The sequence below is a fragment of the Mya arenaria genome, chromosome 2 (assembly GCF_026914265.1).
Source record: "Mya arenaria isolate MELC-2E11 chromosome 2, ASM2691426v1".
Lineage (NCBI taxonomy): Eukaryota > Metazoa > Mollusca > Bivalvia > Myida > Myidae > Mya > Mya arenaria.
In genome coordinates, this window is record NC_069123.1 from 18,941,837 (window position 1) to 18,960,722 (window position 18,886).

The 18,886-nt window shown below is 38.4% G+C and overlaps 1 protein-coding gene across 2 annotated transcripts in view; it reads left to right on the plus strand.

The window, feature by feature from the left end:
• LOC128206341 (IQ domain-containing protein E-like) overlaps positions 1-18,886 on the plus strand; it is a 109,346-nt gene that overhangs the window by 65,686 nt on the left and 24,774 nt on the right. For both annotated transcript variants that reach the window (XM_052908731.1, XM_052908740.1), the window contains exon 13: positions 18,711-18,769. In XM_052908731.1, coding sequence (XP_052764691.1) covers positions 18,711-18,769 — 59 coding nt within the window. The remainder of the gene's footprint in view (positions 1-18,710; positions 18,770-18,886) is intronic.

Genomic DNA, 18,886 nt, shown 5'->3' on the forward strand with positions numbered 1-18,886 from the left:
GAAGTCTTGAGTTGTTGTATTGGTCTTGTGCTCTTGTAGGAGTCTTGAGTTGTTGTATGGGTCTTGAGCTCTTGTAGGAGTCTTGAGTTGTTGTAAGGGTCTTGTGCTCTTGTAGGAGTCTTGAGTTGTTGTAAGGGTCTCGTGCTCTTGTAGGAGTCTTGAGGTGTTGTAAAGGTCTGGTGCTCTTGTAGGAGTCTTGAGTTTTTGTAAGGGTCTCGTGCTCTTGTAGGAGTCTTGAGTTGTTGTAAGGGTCTCGTGCTCTTGTAGGAGTCTTGAGTTGTTGTAAGGGTCTTGAGCTCTTGTAGGAGTCTTGAGTTGTTGTAATGGTCTCGTGCTCTTGTAGGAGTCTTGTGTTGTTGTAAGGGTCTTGTGCTCTTGTAGGAGTCTTGAGTTGTTGTAAGGGTCTTGTGCTCTTGTAGGAGTCTTGAGTTGTTGTAAGGGTCTTGTGCTCTTGTAGGAGTCTTGAGTTGTTGTAAGGGTCTTGTGCTCTTGTAGGAGTCTTGAGTTGTTGTAATGGTCTTGTGCTCTTGTAGGAGTCTTGAGTTGTTGTAAGGGTCTCGTGCTCTTGTAGGAGTCTTGAGTTGTTGTAAGGGTCTCGTGCTCTTGTAGGAGTCTTGAGTTGTTGTAAGGGTCTTGTGGGCTTGTAGGAGTCTTGAGTTGTTGTAAGGGTCTCGTGCTCTTGTAGGAGTCTTGAGTTGTTGTAAGGGTCTTGTGCTCTTGTAGGAGTCTTGAGTTGTTGTAAGGGTCTCGTGCTCTTGTAGGAGTCTTGAGTTGTTGTAAGGGTCTCGTGCTCTTGTAGGAGTCTTGAGTTGTTGTAAGGGTCTCGTGCTCTTGTAGGAGTCTTGAGTTGTTGTAATGGTCTCGTGCTCTTGTAGGAGTCTTGAGTTGTTGTAATGGTCTTGTGGGCTTGTAGGAGTCTTGAGTTGTTGTATTGGTCTTGTGTTGTTGTAGGAGTCTTGAGTTGTTGTAAGGGTCTCGTGCTCTTGTAGGAGTCTTGAGTTGTTGTAAGGGTCTTGTGATCAGTCTTGAGTTGTTGTAAGGATCTTGTGGGCTTGTAGGAGTCTTGAGTTGTTGTAAGGATCTTGTGATCTTGTAGGAGTCTTGAGTTGTTGTAAGGATCTTGTGGGCTTGTAGGAGTCTTGAGTTGTTGTAAGGGTCTTGTGTTCTTGTAGGAGTCTTGAGTTGTTGTAAGGATCTTGTGATCTTGTAGGAGTCTTGAGTTGTTGTAAGGGTCTCGTACTCTTGTAGGAGTCTTGAGTTGTTGTAAGGGTCTCGTGATCTTGTAGGAGTCTTGAGTTGTTGTAAGGGTCTCGTGCTCTTGTAGGAGTCTTGAGTTGTTGTAAGGGTCTTGTGCTCTTGTAGGAGTCTTGAGTTGTTGTAAGGGTCTTGTGCTCTTGTAGGAGTCTTGAGTTGTTGTAAGGATCTTGTGATCTTGTAGGAGTCATGAGTTGTTGTAAGGGTCTCGTTCTCTTGTAGGAGTCTTGAGTTGTTGTAAGGGTCTCGTGCTCTTGTAGGAGTCTTGAGTTGTTGTAAGGGTCTCTTACACTTGTAGGATTCTTGAGTTGTTGTAAGGTATCGTGATCTTGTAGGAGTCTTGAGTTGTTGTAAGGGTCTCGTGCTCTTGTAGGAGTCTTGAGTTGTTGTAAGGGTCTTGTGATCAGTCTTGAGTTGTTGTAAGGATCTTGTGGGCTTGTAGGAGTCTTGAGTTGTTGTAAGGATCTTGTGATCTTGTAGGAGTCTTGAGTTGTTGTAAGGATCTCGTGCTCTTGTAGGAGTCTTGAGATGTTGTAAGGATCTCGTGCTCTTGTAGGAGTCTTGAGTAGTTGTAAGGGTCTCGTGCTCTTGTAGGAGTCTTGATTTAAGGATCTCGTGCTCTTGTAGGATTCTTGAGTTGTTGTAAGGGTCTCGTGCTCTTGTAGGATTCTTGAGTTGTTGTAAGGGTCTCGTGCTCTTGTAGGAGTCTTGAGATGTTGTAAGGGTCTCGTGCTCTTGTAGGAGTCTTGAGATGTTGTAAGGGTCTCGTGCTCTTGTAGGAGTCTTGAGTTGTTGTATGGGTCTCGTGCTCTTGTAGGAGTCTTGAGATGTTGTAAGGGTCTCGTGCTCTTGTAGGAGTCTTGAGTTGTTGTAAGGGTCTTGTGGGCTTGTAGGAGTCTTGAGTTGTTGTAAGGGTCTCGTGCTCTTGTAGGAGTCTTGAGATGTTGTAAGGGTCTCGTGCTCTTGTAGGAGTCTTGAGATGTTGTAAGGGTCTCGTGCTCTTGTAGGAGTCTTGAGATGTTGTAATGGTCTCGTGCTCTTGTAGGAGTCTTGAGATGTTGTAAGGGTCTCGTGCTCTTGTAGGAGTCTTGAGTTGTTGTATGGGTCTCGTGCTCTTGTAGGAGTCTTGAGATGTTGTAATGGTCTCGTGCTCTTGTAGGAGTCTTGAGTTGTTGTAAGGATCTCGTGCTCTTGTAGGAGTCTCGAGATGTTGTAAGGGTCTCGTGCTCTTGTAGGAGTCTTGAGATGTTGTAAGGGTCTCGTGCTCTTGTAGGAGTCTTGAGTTGTTGTAAGGGTCTCGTGCTCTTGTAGGAGTCTTGAGTTGTTGTAAGGGTCTCGTGCTCTTGTAGGAGTCTTGAGTTGTTGTAATGGTCTTGAGCTCTTGTAGGATTCTTGAGTTGTTGTAAGGGTCTCGTGCTCTTGTAGGAGTCTTGAGTTGTTGTAAGGGTCTCGTGCTCTTGTAGGAGTCTTGAGTTGTTGTAAGGGTCTTGTGTTGTTGTAATGGTCTTGTGTTGTTGTAAGGGTCTTGTGTTGTTGTAATGGTCTTGTGTTGTTGTAAGAGTCTTGTGTTGTTGTAAGGGTCTTGAGTTGTTGTAAGGGTCTAGTGTTGTTGTAAGGGTCTTGAGTTGTTGTAAGGGTCTTGTGTTGTTGTAAGGGTCTTGTGTTGTTGTAAGGGTCTTGTGTTGTTGTAAGGGTCTCGTGCTCTTGTAGAAGTCTTGAGTTGTTGTAAGGATCTTGTGTTGTAGGAGTCTTGAGTTGTTGTAATGGTCTTGTGCTCTTGTAGGAGTCTTGAGTTGTTGTAAGGATCTTGAGTTGTTGTAAGAGTCTTGTGTTGTTGTAATGGTCTTGTGTTGTTGTAAGGGTCTTGTGTTGTTGTAAGGGTCTCGTGTTGTTGTAAGGGTCTTGGGTTGTTGTAAGGGTCTCGTGTTGTTGTAGGAGTCTTGAGTTGTTGTAAAGATCTTGTGCTCTTGTAGGAGTCTTGAGTTGTTGTAAGGATCTTTTGTTGTTGTAATGGTCTTGTGTTGTTGTAAGGGTCTCGTGTTGTTGTAGGAGTCTTGAGTTGTTGTAAGGATCTTGTGCTCTTGTAGGAGTCTTGAGTTGTTGTAAGACTCTTGTGTTGTTGTAGGAGTCTTGAGTTGTTGTAAGAGTCTTGTGTTGTTGTAGGAGTCTTGTGTTGTTGTAAGGGTCTTGTGTTGTTGTAAGGGTCTTGTGTTGTTGTAATGGTCTTGTGTTTTTGTAATGGTCTTGTGTTGTTGTAAGGGTCTCGTGTTCTTGTAGGAGTCTTGTGTGTTGTAAGGGTCTTGTGTTGTTGTAAGGGTCTCGTGTTGTTGTAGGAGTCTTGTGTTGTTGTAATGGTCTTGTGTTGTTGTAAGGGTCTCGTGTTGTTGTAGGAGTCTTGAGTTGTTGTAAGGATCTTGTGTTGTTGTAATGGTCTTGTGTTGTTGTAAGGGTCTCGTGTTGTTGTAGGAGTCTTGAGTTGTTGTAAGGATCTTGTGCTCTTGTATGAGTCTTGAGTTGTTGTAAGGGTCTTGTGTTGTTGTAATGGTCTTGAGCTCTTGTAGGAGTCTTGTGTTGTTGTAATGGTCTTGTGTTGTTGTAAGGGTCTTGTGTTGTGGTAATGGTCTTGTGTTGTTGTATTGGTCTTGTGTTGTTGTAGGAGTCTTGAGTTGTTGTAAGGGTCTTGTGTTGTTGTAATGGTCTTGTGTTGTTGTAAGGGTCTCGTGTTGTTGTAGGAGTCTTGAGTTGTTGTAAGGATCTTGTGCTCTTGTAGGAGTCTTGAGTTGTTGTAAGGGTCTTGTGTTGTTGTAATGGTCTTGTGTTGTTGTAATGGTCTTGTGTTGTTGTAAGGGTCTCGTGTTGTTGTAGGAGTCTTGAGTTGTTGTAAGGATCTTGTGCTCTTGTAGGAGTCTTGAGTTGTTGTAAGGGTCTTGTATTGTTGTATGGGTCTTGTGTTGTTGTAGGAGTCTTGAGTTGTTGTAAGGGTCTTGTGCTCTTGTAGGAGTCTTGAGTTGTTGTAAGGATCTTGTGTTGTTGTAAGGATCTTGTGTTGTTGTAGGAGTCTTGATTTGTTGTAAGGGTCTTGTGCTCTTGTAGGAGTCTTGAGTTGTTGTAAGGATCTTGTGTTGTTGTAAGGATCTTGTGTTGTTGTAATGGTCTTGTGTTGTTGTAAGGGTCTCGTGTTGTTGTAGGAGTCTTGAGTTGTTGTAAGGATCTTGTGATCTTGTAGGAGTCTTGAGTTGTTGTAAGGATCTTGTGTTGTTGTATGGGTCTTGTGTTGTTGTAGGAGTCTTGAGTTGTTGTAAGGGTCTTGTGCTCTTGTAGGAGTCTTGATTTGTTGTAAGGATCTTGTGTTGTTGTAAGGATCTTGTGTTGTTGTAATGGTCTTGTGTTGTTGTAAGGGTCTCGTGTTGTTGTAGGAGTCTTGAGTTGTTGTAAGGGTCTTGTATTGTTGTAATGGTCTTGTGTTGGTGTATGGGTCTTGTGTTGTTGTAGGAGTCTTGTGTTGTTGTAAGGGTCTTGTGCTCTTGTAGGAGTCTTGAGTTGTTGTAAGGGTCTTGTGTTGTTGTAATGGTCTTGTGTTGTTGTAAGGGTCTTGAGCTCTTGTAGGAGTCTTGAGTTGTTGTATGGGTCTTGTGTTCTTGTAGGAGTCTTGAGTTGTTGTAAGGGTCTTGTGCTCTTGTAGGAGTCTTGAGTTGTTGTAAGGGTCTCGTACTCTTGTAGGAGTCTTGTGTTGTTGTAAGGGTCTTGTGCTCTTGTAGGAGTCTTGAGTTGTTGTAAGGGTCTTGTGCTCTTGTAGGAGTCTTGAGTTGTTGTAAGGATCTCGTGCTCTTGTAGGAGTCTTGAGTTGTTGTAAGGGTCTTGTGCTCTTGTAGGAGTCTTGAGTTGTTGTAAGGGTCTTGTGCTCTTGTAGGAGTCTTGAGTTGTTGTAAGGATCTTGTGTTGTTGTAATGGTCTTGTGTTGTTGTAAGGGTCTCGTGTTGTTGAAGGAGTCTTGAGTTGTTGTAAGGGTCTTGTATTGTTGTAATGGTCTTGTGTTGTTGTTAGGGTCTTGTGTTGTTGTAGGAGTCTTGAGTTGTTGTATGGGTCTTGTGCTCTTGTAGGAGTCTTGAGTTGTTGTAAGGGTCTTGTGTTGTTGTAATGGTCTTGTGTTGTTGTATGGGTCTTGTGTTGTTGTAGGAGTCTTGAGTTGTTGTAAGGGTCTTGTGCTCTTATAGGAGTCTTGAGTTGTTGTAAGGGTCTTGTGTTGTTGTAAGGGTCTTGTGTTGTTGTAAGGGTCTTGTGCTCTTGTAGGAGTCTTGAGTTGTTGTAAGGGTCTTGTGTTGTTGTAAGGGTCTCGTGCTCTTGTAGGAGTCTTGAGTTGTTGTAAGGATCTTGTGTTGTTGTAAGGGTCTTGTGATGTTGTAAGGGTCTTGTGTTGTTGTAAGGGTCTTGTGTTGTTGTAAGGGTCTTGTGTTGTTGTAGGAGTCTTGAGTTGTTGTAAGGGTCTTGTGTTGTTGTAAGGGTCTTGTGTTGTTGTAAGGGTCTTGTGTTGTTGTAAGGGTCTTGTGTTGTTGTAATGGTCTTGTGTTGTTGTAAGGGTCTTGTGTTGTTGTAAGGGTCTTGTGTTGTTGTAAGGGTCTTGTGTTGTTGTAAGGGTCTTGTGTTGTTGTAAGAGTCTTGTGTTGTTGTAAGGGTCTTGTGTTGTTGTAAGGGTTTTGTGTTGTTGTAAGGGTCTTGTGTTGTTGTAAGGGTCTTGTGTTGTTGTAAGGGTCTTGTGTTGTTGTAAGAGTCTTGTGTTGTTGTAAGGGTCTTTTGTTGTTGTAAGGGTCTTTTGTTGTTGTAAGGGTCTTTTGTTGTTGTAATGGTCTTGTGTTGTTGTAATGGTCTTGTGTTGTTGTAAGGGTCTTGTTGTAAGAGTCTTGTGTTGTTGTAAGGGTCTTGTGTTGTTGTAAGGGTCTTTTGTTGTTGTAAGGGTCTTTTGTTGTTGTAAGGGTCTTGTGTTGTTGTAAGGGTCTTTTGTTGTTGTAAGGGTCTTGAGCTCTTGTAGGAGTCTTGAGTTGTTGTATGGGTCTTGTGTTCTTGTAGGAGTCTTGAGTTGTTGTAAGGGTCTTGTGCTCTTGTAGGAGTCTTGAGTTGTTGTAAGGGTCTTGTGTTGTTGTAAGGGTCTTTTGTTGTTGTAAGGGTCTTTTGTTGTTGTAAGGGTCTTGTGTGTTGTAAGGGTCTTGTGTTGTTGTAAGGGTCTTTTGTTGTTGTAATGGTATTTTGTTGTTGTAAGGGTCTTGTGTTGTTGTAAGGGTCTTGTGTTGTTGTAAGGGTCTTTTGTTGTTGTAAGGGTCTTGTGTTGTTGTAATGGTCTTGTGTTGTTGTAAGGGTCTTGTGTTGTTGTAAGGGTCTTTTGTTGTTGTAAGGGTCTTTTGTTGTTGTTTGTTGTAAGGGTCTTGTGTTGTTGTAAGGGTCTCGTGTTGTTGTAAGGGTCTTGTGTTGTTGTAAGGGTCTTGTGTTGTTGTAAGGGTCTTGTGTTGTTGTAAGGGTCTTGTGTTGTTGTAAGGGTCTCGTATTGTTGTAACGGTCTTGTGTTGTTGTATGGGTCTTGTGTTGTTGTAAGGGTCTTTTGTTGTTGTAATGGTCTTGTGTTGTTGTAATGGTCTTGTGTTGTTGTATGTGTATTGAATTGTTGTAGGGCAACTTTTTTTTTTTTTTAGGAATCTCTTTATGTTGTAGCAGCTTGAGTTGTTGTAGAAGTCTTGTGTTGTTTTGGGGGTCTTTCATTGTTGAAGGGGTCTTGAGTTGTTGTAGGAATCTAGTGTTGTTGTAGGGACATTTAGTTGTAAGAACCATGTTAGCTCTACTTGCCAAAGGCTAGAAGAGCTTATGCGATGGCCCGGTGTCTGTTGTCTGTGCTAATGTAAACAATTACTTGTTAACATGATGCAGTTTTCAGTTTTAATTGTATCTTGATCAAACTTATACAGTAGTTATATATCGATAAGAGCTCGGATCCTTTCTTAAACCACTCAGATCTGCCAATGCATGACTGGATTATTGCAGTATTTCAAATGGAGACAACATTGTACAGATTTGTGTATTATTGTAGTAGTTTTTTTCCTTGTCCATAAGCAGAAGTATTTTCTAAGGGAGACAACTTTGTACAGGGAGACAACTTTGTACAGAAAGTTTGAAAGTTTTATTGGTCAAGGCTCATTTCGAGCATCTGACAAAACAATGCAATACAATAAACAATATTAACATTTAGACAATGTTTAAAACAAAATAATAATGATAACGATAATTGGTTAAGTTCAAAGATGGAGAATGAGATATATTATTAAGATTATAGAATTATATCATGTGAACAAAGAACACCGGCATAAAATACTATCTAAACAAAAACATTATTTTTTTACAGAATAAAGATAATATTAACAATGTTAATTTATTTGTACTATTCATAAGCTGATCAAATTTTGGATGATTGTAATAATAAGAGTCAATATATTTTTTTCTATCTGACTTGAAAAACGAACATTGGAAGATATAGTGAAATTCATCACCTATTACATCATGATTACATAAATTGCATGTTCTACTACTTCTTTCTATATTCAAAAATCTTCCTTTTTCAATAGGCAGTTTATGGTTAACAGTTCGAAGTTTACACAATATATTAGCAAGGTTAGAAGATAATACATGAAAATAATTTTCAATGGAAAATTCCATTTTGAAGATGCGATAATTTAGACATTTACTTGATTGATCTATTGTGCTAAACCAGTTTTGGATAAACTGGTCACAAAGTTGATGTTTAACAAGGTTTTTGAATGCAACTGGAGAATTAACATGTTGATCTAACCAAAAGCTTGACAATCCAAGGCTATTTAAAGTTGTATGTACAAAATGAATCCAGCTAAAATTTGCAACATTGTCAGCATACATAAGTAGCAAAGTTGTATACAAAAAAAATATACAAAATATTTGAGATTTTCGAATGTTTTTTAAATATTCATTGAGTATATCATCAAATAATGAAGATGATTTATTATTTTTCAACAATGCAATAACTTTTTTTATCTCATCAACTGACACAGTAGCGTTGAGTTCGCTATTTGTATTTGAAACATTTTGCAAATCTAGTTCACTAAAATCATCATTTATATTTACCACCTTTTCATTTAATTTACTAAAATGTTCAAAAAATAGCTCACTAGATATTTTATTCATTATTTAAGGTTTCTCAGAAGAAAATTTATTTAACAGATTCCAATGAGCTTTAGGGTCTGATTTCTTTAACCGTTTTAGTTTCATAACAAACTCACTTTTGAACAAATTTAATTTCTTATTTATTTCCTTTTTGTATTTCCTACTACTAGATAACATTTCTTCTTGATAAAATCTGGATCTGTTCTTTCTAAAATTGACAAGTATTTACTTCTTAAATTGCTACAATTTTCGTCAAACCATGGTTTATCTATACAATTTTTAACCCTTCTTTGTTTATTATTAGTGCAGATTTTCTTCTCTTTGATGAGATCACAATCATTTGCAACCCTCAACAATAGATTGCTGACTTTATTGGTAACATTATTTATTACATCATCATTATAAGTTTTACTGTCATACAAATGATCAATTTCAATAGAGAGATCATTAATAATGGTTTGATCAAAACTGTCTTTAAAACTTTCTGCCAAAATTCTTATCCCATGTAGGTTTGTTCAAAACAATACAATCATCAACAACAGACTCATTCTCAAAATCATTGTTAACAATATTTTCTCTTAGCATGATGCATACTTCAATGACACAGTGAACATCTGATAAAAGTGGATCAAAATCTAAAATATCAAAATGTCTTACCTTAGGAAAATTGATTCCAGACAATAGAGTATAATCAATAACACTGCCACTAGTGTAGGTGGGTTTACCAATATATGCATCAGAACCACATCTACCATTTGCAAAATGCAAATCAACGAAGTTGCATAGCTCAACAATTCTGTAACCGTAATTATTCAAAATCTTATCCTTCGATGTATGCTCTAATGGAAAACCAAGTTCAAGCAGATTATCTTTACAAATAGCTTGTTTTGTAACATGATCAAAGTTCTCATTGGCAATATAATTATCAAAGTGAACATAATCTGGTAAACATCCACTCCTAGCATTAAAATCCCCCAAAATACAAAAATTACAATCATCAAATTGTTCATTAAAGTCTAAAATGTTTCTTTCCAAATCATCAAAAATATCAATGGAACTATATGATGAACACTCAGGCGGGATGTATACTATACGAAAAATGCAATTATCATATCTTAATTTAAACCACAAAACATTTTCAGTCGATTTGTCAAGAAAAACTATATCGTTGAACAAACTATTCTTAATAAATACTCCGACACCACCAGATTTACGGAAACAATTTTCTCTATTTATGCCTTTAAAAGTATAACCCTCAAAAATAACTGTATCATATATATCTAATTTTGTTTCAGCTAGACAGCAAATGTCATAACCTTTTACAAAATCATTGAAGTAAGGATCATAAACCTTTGGTATTAAGCCACATACATTGACAAAGGAAAGTTTAAAAGTACACAAATTATTAGAATGTGAACAATAAACATGGTCATGAATAAGGTGGGTATTTTGACAAGGAATGTCATGACTAGAAACTGTGCCGGATTCATTGGCGTCATCATCCTCCAAGTCTCCCTAGATCAGGTCCTGCAACCCAAGTTGATTACGATTGACATCCATTCCAATATGGAAAAGATCATCAGGGGAAGAGATAATGACATGTTTATCCTTGTATGTACAGTGAACGTTGCCATCCTTTGTAAAGACCTTTGAGGTGTCCGGATTAGATTTGACCAGTTCACGCAACTTCATTCTCAAAGGTGTGAGATCATCGGTAATAAAGACATCACTAAGGCCCTCTGCATTTTTGAGATATTTCTTTAACTTGAACACTCTCATTGTGGTAGCTCTCGAGATAAAACGTACAATTATCTGAAGTTTTTTGTTAGATGGGTTTTTTTGCTTCAGGGGGTGGCAAGTACTGATGTCCTCCTCTTTAAAAGGGGTGAAAGACTCATCAATAACGTTCCCATTAGTCAAACTTGCTTGTTTCTCCAGACAAGCAAGGTGGTTCAACAGATCAACATCTTTAGTAGTTAGTGGTTTGTCCCTTACAGTCGACCAATTGTGAATCCTCACATTTTCTCTTTTGGTAATTATAGGACCAATTTATCATGCTCATATCTGTGTACACGAACGTTACTTTTTACCTTTTCAACCTCAGCTTTAGTTGCACTATTGTTCAGCAGATCTTTCAACTTTTCTAACTTCTCGTCGAGTAATTCAGACAGCTGTTCCTCAAGAGTATCTGAAACAACTGCTGCTATAAGACCAATGTCATCTTATGAAAAGTTTTTCTGCCCACCCCCGCTGGTAGACTGTCCTTTACCCGGCATTGTTTTTTGGTACGAACGATATGTGTACGAAATCGCACTGCATTAAGTTAGGCAAAAGTCATATCGTTACACTATTTCACCAAGTCATAACGAAGAATTTATGAAAGCAATATAACCCTTTACTTCATGTAAACCTAAGCCATTTCAGGCTGCCAGTGTATGGCTTATCAGTTCATATCAGTACCCCTACTTCATAGGATATTATTGATATTATTGGAATTTTAACCCTCATGTATTACAAACCTATTTTCTTAGTATTTCTTTTGGTTTAATCAATAAGTCATCAATGTAAAGTTTATAGAGAATTAAATTTCCAATCCAGTCATATAAGTTTTATTTTGTTATCGAAATTATTTACGCATGATATTCATAAATAAACAGAAAAGTATGTCAAATTTGATGAAAATTAATTTTTATTACACTTTTATTTATCAAACATAACACAAAATATTATATAAACAACATATTTTTATAATTCATTTAATGCAACCTGAATTGAAACAAAGATGGACAGAATTAAAAAAATAATTCACAACAAAGAAGCACGGTATAATTATATATATATATGAACCAGAAGAAAAAAAAGTTGATCAACAGTGACAGTACGTATAACTTTCGGTTATTAAACAATACAATGAACAAATAAAGTCATTATTCAACTACTAAATGAGGCCTGCATGTTGTTGTTTTCTAAATTTATATCGTTTATTGCATGTCCAGGTATTGTCATTTGGGTTTGATTTTAAAAATCCTCCGAGGTCCGAATTCGCCATCTCGACGTCGTACTCAAACTCATTTTAATCGAAGCCAGAATGTTCCGATTCGTCAGACAAACACTGAAATATAAATGACATTATTCAGGAATGTTGTTTTAAACTGAAGTTAACAAGGGCAGAAATTAGCTCTATATTGCATTCTTGTGTATTCGAAAACACGTGTTTCAACAGCTGATCGATGTTAAATTGGGTCATGTCAATGTTTAACAATAGGGATAGTCATTATTTTATAACACATTTGTACTTACTTTCAATTTGTAGAAGCAGATGCGCATTTTTATGACCGGATTAGCGAAACAGAAGTGACACATATGTCCCATATAATGATTTATGGCCTTTGTTTATACAAGCCAGATGATTTTTTGTTTATCCAACATGGCCGACATTTTGACACGTTTTTGAACCATGACCTGTGACGTCAGGCGCGTGATCAATAAAATATAGTTGTATTATTGGTAGTTAATTATAACTTGCAGTATTGTGTAAATTTCCACGAGGAAAACGAGAAAGGAATGCCCACAAACCTGCGCAGTCAACGTTTTACGCATCCTTGATACCAGTGACCTTATTTCGCGATTTTCCGAAATTCTTTAAATAGTAACATGTTTTTTTTTTTAGTGCATTGTATTTATCGATGTTTATACTTTATGAATATGAATTTATAGCGAATAAACAAGCATCAGGTATGAAAATAAATGCCCTACATTACGAATACGTAGGATTACGTATCTATGAAGCTATGGATAAAACGTTAAGATCCGTATCTATGAAGCTATGGATAGATAAGTAAAATTGCGTATCTATGAAGTAAAGGGATAATCGGCTAGTTCTTTGACCTTTTCAACGTTGGGAAATACCTAGAAACCCATTTTACGTTTCGAAATGTTGGATCACATGTTTACGTAGCAGAGAGTTGTGTATTATTGAAGAAGTTCTTGGCCTTTGTTAAACATATGGATCACTGATTGCTTCCCTTTGAATGGGAGTTCAGCTTATAACAAAATATTCATGCCAGTAGAGCAAAGGCACTCATGGGCTCTGATTTTGTTTTGTTGTATGGGTCTTGTTTAGTTGTAGGAGTCTTGAATTTTTGTAAGAGTCTTGTTTTGTTGCAGCAGTGTTGCAGCAGTCTTGTTTTGTTGCAGCAGTCTTCTTTTGTTGCAGAAGTCTTATATTGTTGTAGCAGTCTTGTTTTGTTGCAGTAGTCTTGTTTTGTTGTATGGGTCTTGTTTAATTGTAGCAGTCTTGTTTTGTTGTAGCAGTCTTGTTTTGTTGTAGGTGTCTTATTTTGGTGTAGCAGTCTTGTTTTTGTTGAAGCAGTCTTGTTTTGTTTTAGGTGTCTTATTGGTCTTTGTCCGTCGTTCGTCTGTCTGTCGTCTGTCAGTCAACCGTCTATTCCCCGTCTGTCCGTCAACAATTGCTTAAAAAACATCTTCTCTGAAACTACCTGGCTAAATTCAATGAAACTTCACAGGAAGCTTCCTTGGGTGTCCCTCGACAAAAATAAAACAAGGGGTCACAATTGATCAACAACAACAACAACAAAATGGCCGACTTCCTGTTTTGCTTTAAAAAACATCTCCTCTGAAACTACCAGTCCAAATGCAATTAGACTTTACAGGAAGCTTCCTTGGGTGACCCTCTACAAAAATACAACAAGGGGTCACGAATGATCAACAACAACAACAAAATGACCAACTTCCTGTTTTTCTTTAAAAAACATCTCCTCTGAAACTACCTGGCTAAATTCAATGAAACTTCACAGGAAGCTTCCTTGGGTGTCCCTCGACAAAAATAAAACAAGGGGTCACAATTGATCAACAACAACAACAACAAAATGGCCGCCTTCCTGTTTTGCTTTAAAAAACATCTCCTCTGAAACTATCAGTCCAAATTCAATTAGACTTTACAGGAAGCTTCCTTGGGTGACCCTCTACAAAAATACAACAAGGGGTCACGAATGATCAACAACAACAACAAAATGACCAACTTCCTGTTTTTCTTTAAAAACATCTCCTCTGAAACTACCAGGCCAAATTCAATGAAACTTTACAGGAAGCTTCATTGCATGACCCTCTACGAAAATACAACAAGGGGTCACGATTGATCAACAACAACAACAACAAAATGGCTGACTTCCTGTTTTGCTTTAAAAAAAATCTCCTCTGAAACTACCAGTCCAAATTCAATTAGACTTTAGAGGAAGCTTCCTTGGGTGACCCTCTACAAAAATACAACAAGGGGTCACGAATGATCAACAACAACAACAACAAAATGACCAACTTCCTGTTTTTCTTAAAAAACATCTCCTCTGAAACTACCAGGCCAAATTCAATGAAACTTTACAGGAAGCTTCATTGCATGACCCTCTACGAAAATACAACAAGGGGTCATGATTGATCAACAACAACAACAACAAAATGGCTGACTTCCTGTTTTGCTTTAAAAAACATCTCCTCTGAAACTACCAGTCCAAATTCAATTAGACTTTACAGGAAGCTTCCTTGGGTGACCTTCTACAAAAATACAACAAGGGGTCACGAATTATCAACAACAACAACAAAATGACCAACTTCCTGTTTTTCTTTAAAAAACATCTCCTCTGAAACTACCAGGCCAAATTCAATGAAACTTTACAGGAAGCTTCATTGCATGACCCTTTACAAATATAAAACAAGGCATCGTCATCAGTAAAGATATGTTGAAATTGCAACATTTTTATTAATGCTTTATCACAGAGTTGTGGCCCCTTGCTTAGGTGAGCATTTTAGGGCCACCATGGCCCTCTTGTTTTGTTGCAGCAGTCTTGTTTTGTTGTATGGTTCTTGTTTAGTTGAAGCAGTCTTGTTTTGTTGTAGGCGTCTTATATTGTTGAAGGAGTCTTGTATATTGTACAGGTCTTGTTTTTTTAAGCAGTCTTGTTTTGTTGAAGCAGTCTTGTTTTGTTGTTGCAGTCTTGTTTTGTTGAAGCAGTCTTGTTTTATTGTCTTTTTGTTGTTGTAGGAGGGTTGTTTTTTGTAGGGGTATTGTGTTGTTGTATGAGTTCTTTTTGATGTAGCGGTTTTGTTTCGTTGTGAGAGTTTTTGTTTTGTTTTATGAGTTTTGTTTTGATGTATCTGTCTTGTTTCATTGTTAAAGTTTTTGTTTTGATGTAGGGATCTTGTTTTGTTGAAGGAATCTTGCTTTGTTGTAGGAGTCTTGTTGTATTGTAGGAGTCCTGTTTTATTGAAGGGCTGTTCGGTTATTGTGGGCGTATGATAAATAAAATGATGTAGGTTCTTGTCCAGGTTGTTTGGTCGGTCGGGAGGTTTAAACTCAAATATGGTTTTTAATAACTTTAGTTGGTTAGACACATTGTGTACAAATTTAATTTATGGGAAGAGATTATGAAGACCTTTCATGAGATTGTGTTTGGGGCCCCAAGGGTTAAGATCATGGTCATTGTAACTAAAAATAGGAAAACAGTTGGTACTTAATAACTTATGCTTGAGTTGACATTTTGCGACCTAATTTGATATATAGGAAGAGTTAATGGAGACCTTCAATTGGATTGTGTTTGGGGCCCTTAAGGTCAAGGTCACTGATACTAAAAAAATAAAAATGGTTGGTAATGAATCACATCAGTTAGGGTGGACATGTTGCAACCAAACTTGGTATTTAGGATGAACTGATGGAGACCTTTCATAGGATTGCATTTGGGTTTCCTGAGGGTCAAGGTCACTGTTACTAAAAATAGAAAAAATATTAGTTCTGAATAGATTTTTGAAGGGTTGAAATATTGTGATTAAAGTTGGTATGTTTTAAGAGTTTATGGAGGACTTGATATGGATTGCATTTAAGGATCAAGGTTAAGGTCACTGTTACTAAAAATAGAGAAAAACACACAGTTAAAACTGAATCTCACAACAAAGGCAGAAGTTCTTCTGTCAGTCATTGAAAGCCCGGGTTCGTCACGTTGCTGCGTTTCTTGTTTACTTTTAAACAAAAAAGCTTTTGACAGCCACATATTACATCATTATTGTATTCATTTCTAACACAAAGGTTGGTATAGTTCAACGCCCTTTCCTACGACAGCTCTTGTTATGAATATATCTTTTGTCATTTATAAGGGATGGAATCTGTAACCTTTAAAACTACTTTTATTTGGCATTCGGAAAAAACATGTACTTTTTTAGAACTAATTGGGTGTCAACTGTTGTGTGCTAGGAATATTTTTATCAAAAAAAGTTATTAACATATTTCTTTCAGTAGTGTTAATATAGAAATATGTTGTTGTTTTTATGCCCCCGAAGGTGGGCATATTAAAATCGCACCGTCCGTCCGGCCGTCCGGCCGGCCGGCTCTGTAACTTTCCCTTGTATGGACAGATTTTAAAATAACTTGCCACATGTGTTCCACATACCAAGACGACGTGTGGCATGCAAGACTCGTGTCCCTATCACAAAGGTCAAGGTCACACTTAGTGTTTATTCACAATGGAGTGCTGCATATAAGGACATAGAGTATAGGTTGTCGTGTCCGGGCTGTAACTTTCTCTTGTATGGACAGATTTTAAAATAACTTGCCACATGTGTACCACATACCAAGACGACGTGTCGCGTGCAAGACCCGTGTCCCTACCTCAAAGGTCAAGGTCACACTTAGTGTTTATTCACCATAGAGTGCTGCATATAAGCATAGAGTATAGGTTGTCGTGTCCAGGCTGTAACTTTCCCTTGTATGGACAGATTTTAAAATAATTTGCCACATGTGTTCCACATACCAAGACGACATGTCGCGTGCAAGAACCGTGTCCCTACCTCAAAGGTAAAGGTCACACTTAGTGTTTATTCACAATGGAGTGCTGCATATAAGCATAGAGTATAGGTTGTCGTGTCCGGGCTGTAACTTTCCCTTGTATGGACAGATTTTAAAATAACTTGCCACATGTGTTCCACATACCAAGACGACGTGTCGCGTGCAAGACCCGTGTCCTTACCTCAAAGGTCAAGGTCACACTTAGTGTTTATTCACAATGAAGTGCTGCATATAAGGACATAGAGTATAGGTTGTCGTGTCCGGGCTGTAACTTTCCCTTGTATGGACAGATTTTAAAATAACTTGCCACATGTGTACCACATACCAAGACGACGTGTCGCGTGCAAGACCCGTGTCCCTACCTCAAAGGTCAAGGTCACACTTAGTGTTTATTCACAATGGAGTGCTGCATATAAGCATAGAGTATAGGTTGTCGTGTCCGGGCTGTAACTTTCCCTTGTATGGACAGATTTTAAAATAATTTGCTACATGTGTTCCACATACCAAGACGACATATCGCGTGCAAGAACCGTGTCCCTACCTCAAAGGTCAAGGTCACACTTAGTGTTTATTCACAATGGAGTGCTGCATATAAGCATAGAGTATAGGTTGTCGTGTCCGGGCTGTAACTTTCCCTTGTATGGACAGATTTTAAAATAACTTGCCACATGTGTTCCACATACCAAGACGACATGTCGCGTGCAAGACCCGTGTCCTTACCTCAAAGGTCAAGGTCGCACTTAGTGTTTATTCACAATGGAGTGCTGCATATAAGGACATAGAGTATAGGTTGTCGTGTCCGGGCTGTAACTTTCCCTTGTATGGACAGATTTTAAAATAACTTGCCACATGTGTTCCACATAACAAGACCACGTGTCGCGTGCAAGACCCATGTCCCTACCTCAAAGGTCAAGGTCACACATAGTGTTTATTCACAATGGAGTGCTGCATATAAGGACATAGAGTATAGGTTGTCGTGTCCGGGCTGTAACTTTCCCTTGTATGGACAGATTTTAAAATGACTTGCCACATGTGTTCCACATACCAAGACGACATATCGCGTGCAAGACCCGTGTCCCTACCTCAAAGGTCAAGGTCACACTTAGTGTTTATTCACCATAGAGTGCTGCACATAAGCATAGAGTATAGGTTGTCGTGTCCGGGCTGTAACTTTCCCTTGTATGGACAGATTTTAAAATAACTTTCCACATGTGTTCCACATACCAAGACGACGTGTCGCGTGCAAGAACCGTGTCCCTACCTCAAAGGTCAAGGTCACAGTTAGTGTTTATTCACAATGGATTGCTGCTTATAAGCATAGAGTATAGGTTGTCGTGTCCGGGCTGTAACTTTCCTTTGTATGGACAGATTTTAAAATCACTTGCCACATGTGTTCCACATACCAAGACGACGTGTCGCGTGCAAGACCCGTGTCCTTACCTCAAAGGTCAAGGTCACACTTAGTGTTTATTCACAATGGAGTGCTGCATATAAGGACATAGAGTATAGGTTGTCGTGTCCGGGCTGTAACTTTCCCTTGTATGGACAGATTTTAAAATAACTTGCCAAATGTGTTCCACATAACAAGACCACATGTCGCGTGCAAGACCTGTGTCCCTACCTCAAAGGTCAAGGTCACACATAGTGTTTATTCACAATGGAGTGCTGCATATAAGGACATAGAGTATAGGTTGTCGTGTCCGGGCTGTAACTTTCCCTTGTATGGACAGATTTTAAAATAACTTGCCAAATATGTTCCACATACCAAGACGACGTGTCGGGTGTAAGACCCGTGTCCCTACCTCAAAGGTCAAGGTCACACATAGTGTTTATTCACAATGGAGTGCTGCACATAAGCATAGAGTATACTAGGTTGTCGTGTCCGGGCTGTAACTTTCCCTTGTATGGACAGATTTTAAAATAACTTGCCACATGTGTTCCACATACCAAGACGACATGTCGCGTGCAAAACCCGTGTCCCTACCTCAAAGGTCAAGGTCACACTTAGTGTTTATTCACAATGGAGTGCTGCATACAAGGACATAGGGTATAGGTTGTCGTGTGCAGGCTGTAACTTTCTCTTGTATGGACAGATTTTAAAATAACTTGCTACATGTGTTCCACATACGAAGATGACATGATGTGTGCACGAAGATGACATGATGTGTGCAAGACCCATGTCCCTACCTCTAAGGTGAAAGATACACAAGTGTTTATTCACAAGGGAATTCTGAATGTAAGGACATAACAGTGTAGGCTGTCAAGTATGGGTGGTATTTTTTTATTTTCAGAGGCAATTTAAAATAACTTGCCATATGTATTGACACGTAAAGGCAAGATCAACTTTTCATGTACTGACCTTGTTTGTAGGTCAATGTCACATTTGGGGGCATTCGTCACATACTGTGACAGCTCTTGTTTTATTCTGCAGAAGACTTTGAAGACATGAACAGAAAAGAATTGCTGAGTTACGTTGCTCAACTGGAGTTGGTGAGAAACATTCCAAGTTTCTTCTTTTTAGATACTTTTAATAGACATCTGAGGATTGAATTATTCATAATACTTTTATTTTAGAGAAAAAAGGTACAAGATTAATTAAGTTGCTAG